The 2,751-nt window shown below is 45.8% G+C and overlaps 1 protein-coding gene across 1 annotated transcript; it reads left to right on the top strand.

Moving 5' to 3' along the window:
- The first annotated feature begins 946 nt into the window (after positions 1 to 946).
- LOC136479061 (disease resistance protein RPM1-like) lies at positions 947 to 2,380 on the top strand. Its single transcript, XM_066477046.1, has 2 exons — positions 947 to 1,504; positions 1,661 to 2,380. The coding sequence occupies exons 1-2, from the start codon at positions 947 to 949 to the stop codon at positions 2,378 to 2,380; spliced, it is 1,278 nt and encodes a 425-aa protein (XP_066333143.1).
- Positions 2,381 to 2,751: the final 371 nt, after the last annotated feature.

Genomic DNA, 2,751 nt, shown 5'->3' with positions numbered 1-2,751 from the left:
AGAAGCTAGGCCGTCGCCTTCTTTGCGCGGTTGGAACCGACGCGCATCGCCGCAATAGCCTCCCATGCCTCCTTAGCAGAGCTTTTTGCCCCCAATGGCTCCCTATACTCCACCGGTACAGCAGCAAGGATAGCCTCCAATGCTGATATGTCTTCATGTTCATAATCGGTGCCCTTGTCAACAGCATTCCAGAGCCGTCGGGCTCTGAGCTTGACCTTCATGGTCACCGACCACTCCCCATAGTTGGTGCGAGTCAGCATCAGCCAACTGGTGCCGCTGACCTCCCACACCATGCGAACAACAACCTCATGTTGTGGCTAGGCAGCCACAGCAGTGCCACTACTATCGCCCATCTCCGAACCGTTTGTCATCACCAGCGGTTAGTCCAGCGACGGCGATTGTATGGCTCTGATACCACTTGTTGGCCCACAGGATCACCGGCTCAGGTGAGTCGACCACTCACCAGTCTTGCCGAGCACCGGCTAGTGTTGCCGAGCACCCACTAGCCGTGCCGACCATGAACAAGGGTTGTCCAACCACACACTATGGCTAGAGGTAGAAGAAGAGAGGGAGAACAGAGCATACACATACAACAGAGGTACCAACGTTGGCCGGAGCTCTATATGGGAGATGGTAAGTCTGAACTCTTCTTCTTTACTGAGTTACAGTGGCAAACTATATATACAACTCTATCCATCTAGTCCTAGTACAGCTGACCTGCTCAACAGTGACTAGATAACACAGCAGGGCTGACTCTAGCGCCTGCCCTTGCATGTGGCTATAGTGCGGCAAGTGAGTCTTTCGGTGCCTGCCTCTACAGCGGCTACAGTACCACAGCAGGGGGCCTTTTTGGTGCCACCTTCTCCTGCCGTGCGTTATAAGGAAGTAGTAGATTATTCTAACAAAAAACACATAACAAAATAGCATGGTGATAACCGTGTCAGGAATGGGAGGATTGGGGAAAACTACACTGGTTGCAAATGTTTCTGAAAGGGCCAAGGTCAACTTCCAATCTCACGTCTGGATAGCCATGTCCAAGGAATACACTGCAATATCCCTACTGGAAAGACTGATAAGAAATATTGGTGACAAGCAAGAGCAAATGAGAAAGGACAAGAATATCCAAGAATTGAGGACAATACTAAACAGCAAGCTGAAGAACCATAAAACTATTGTGGTTTTGGATGATGTGTGGGAAAAACGGACATTTTTGGATATACAAGATGCATTCAAAGATGTTGGGGAAAGTCATGTTATCATCACGACAAGATTAGAAGATGTGGCTTTTCTTGCACAACCAACTCACCGACTTGAACTCAAACCCCTTGACGAAAAGGATGCATATGATCTTTTCTACAAAAGGGCCTTTGCCAACAATGAAAATCATAAGTGTCCTCAAGATCTTAAGAAGCTTGCCAAGGATATTGTGCAAAGGTGTCATGGCTTGCCACTAGCAATTGTCTCAATTGGCATTCTTCTGTCATCAAGGCAGCAGATTCCATCTGTCTGGGACCAAATATATAATCAGCTCCGTTATTAGCTAGCCAAGGACGATGATGTGCAGGGAATCATAAAACTGAGCTACCATGACTTACATGGGGAGCTCCGCAACTGTTTTCTTTACTGCAGCATTTTTCCGCAAAATTACTCTCTTTCACAGACTAGCCTTGTTCTGTTATGGGTTGCAGAGGGATTTGCAGTGAAAACTGAAGATAGCACAGCAGTAGAGGTAGCTGAGGTCTATCTGATGGGGTGGATCCACAGAAATATGCTACAACTTGTGGAGAAGGATGAGCTTGGCAGGGTGAGCAGATGTAAGATGCACGACATAGTGCCGGACTTGGCTATGTCTATTGCTAAGAAGGTGTGGTTTGGTACCACAAATGACCATGAATCAATGACAATGGTGGATGCTGGAATAGTTCGTCGCCTATCAGCAACGGCAGGAGCAAATATAGACAAGCAGATGCGACTACCTCATCTGCGGACCCTAATAGCACATGGAAACACTACATCAACATCATCACCGGACACGTTATGGTCAATTCTATTTGAATCGAGGTACCTTGCTGTTCTCGAGCTTCAAGATTCAAATATCACTCTTGTCCCACGATATATAGGGAAATTGTTCAATTTAAGATACCTTGGCTTAAGGGGAACAAAAAATAAGTTTCTTCCAAATACTATGAAGAAGCTATCCAATTTGCAAACTCTTGATGTCAAATCAACTATCATAGAAAGATTGCCACAGGGGATCGTAAATGTCAAGAAACTGAGGCACCTATTCCGGAAGAGCAGGAATTTAAGAAGTATCTCAAGGCAAAAGCTGTGGGGATGGCGGCGGTGCAGAAGGCAAGGGCCAAACAACATTCTAGGCTGAAGTGGATTCGGGAAGGGGACGCCAATACCTGTCTTTTCCATATCTATGCAAATGCAAGAAGAAAAAAGACATTCGTAAGTGCGCTACATAGTGAGCAAGGAGTAGCAACGGTACAGCAAGATAAGATGAGAGTGGCTGAAGAATTTTTTTAGTAAAGCGATTGGAACAAACACGTCCAGATCACACCAGTTCAACTGGGAAGCATTGCGATATACACCTTTCGATCTGGAAGAATTGGATATGTCGTTTACAGTACAAGAATTATTTAGAATAGTAAAGTCGCTACCTTCAGAGAAAGCTCCCGGGCCAGATGGTTTCATTGGCGTTTTCTACAAAAATTGTTGGGACGTAATCAAGAATGATCTTTTTGA

Source organism: Miscanthus floridulus, chromosome 9, assembly GCF_019320115.1.
Source record: "Miscanthus floridulus cultivar M001 chromosome 9, ASM1932011v1, whole genome shotgun sequence".
Classification (NCBI taxonomy): domain Eukaryota; kingdom Viridiplantae; phylum Streptophyta; class Magnoliopsida; order Poales; family Poaceae; genus Miscanthus; species Miscanthus floridulus.
This window is presented reverse-complemented; position numbering and strand designations above follow the sequence as displayed.

Bases quoted from the DNA above. Each gene is read 5' to 3' on its own strand.
- LOC136479061 (XM_066477046.1), top strand. From the start codon at position 947: ATGGGAGGATTGGGGAAAACTACACTGGTTGCAAATGTTTCTGAAAGG. The intron at 1,505-1,660 runs GTCTGGGACCAA...TCTCTTTCACAG, and splicing joins CAAGGCAGCAGATTCCATCT to ACTAGCCTTGTTCTGTTATG.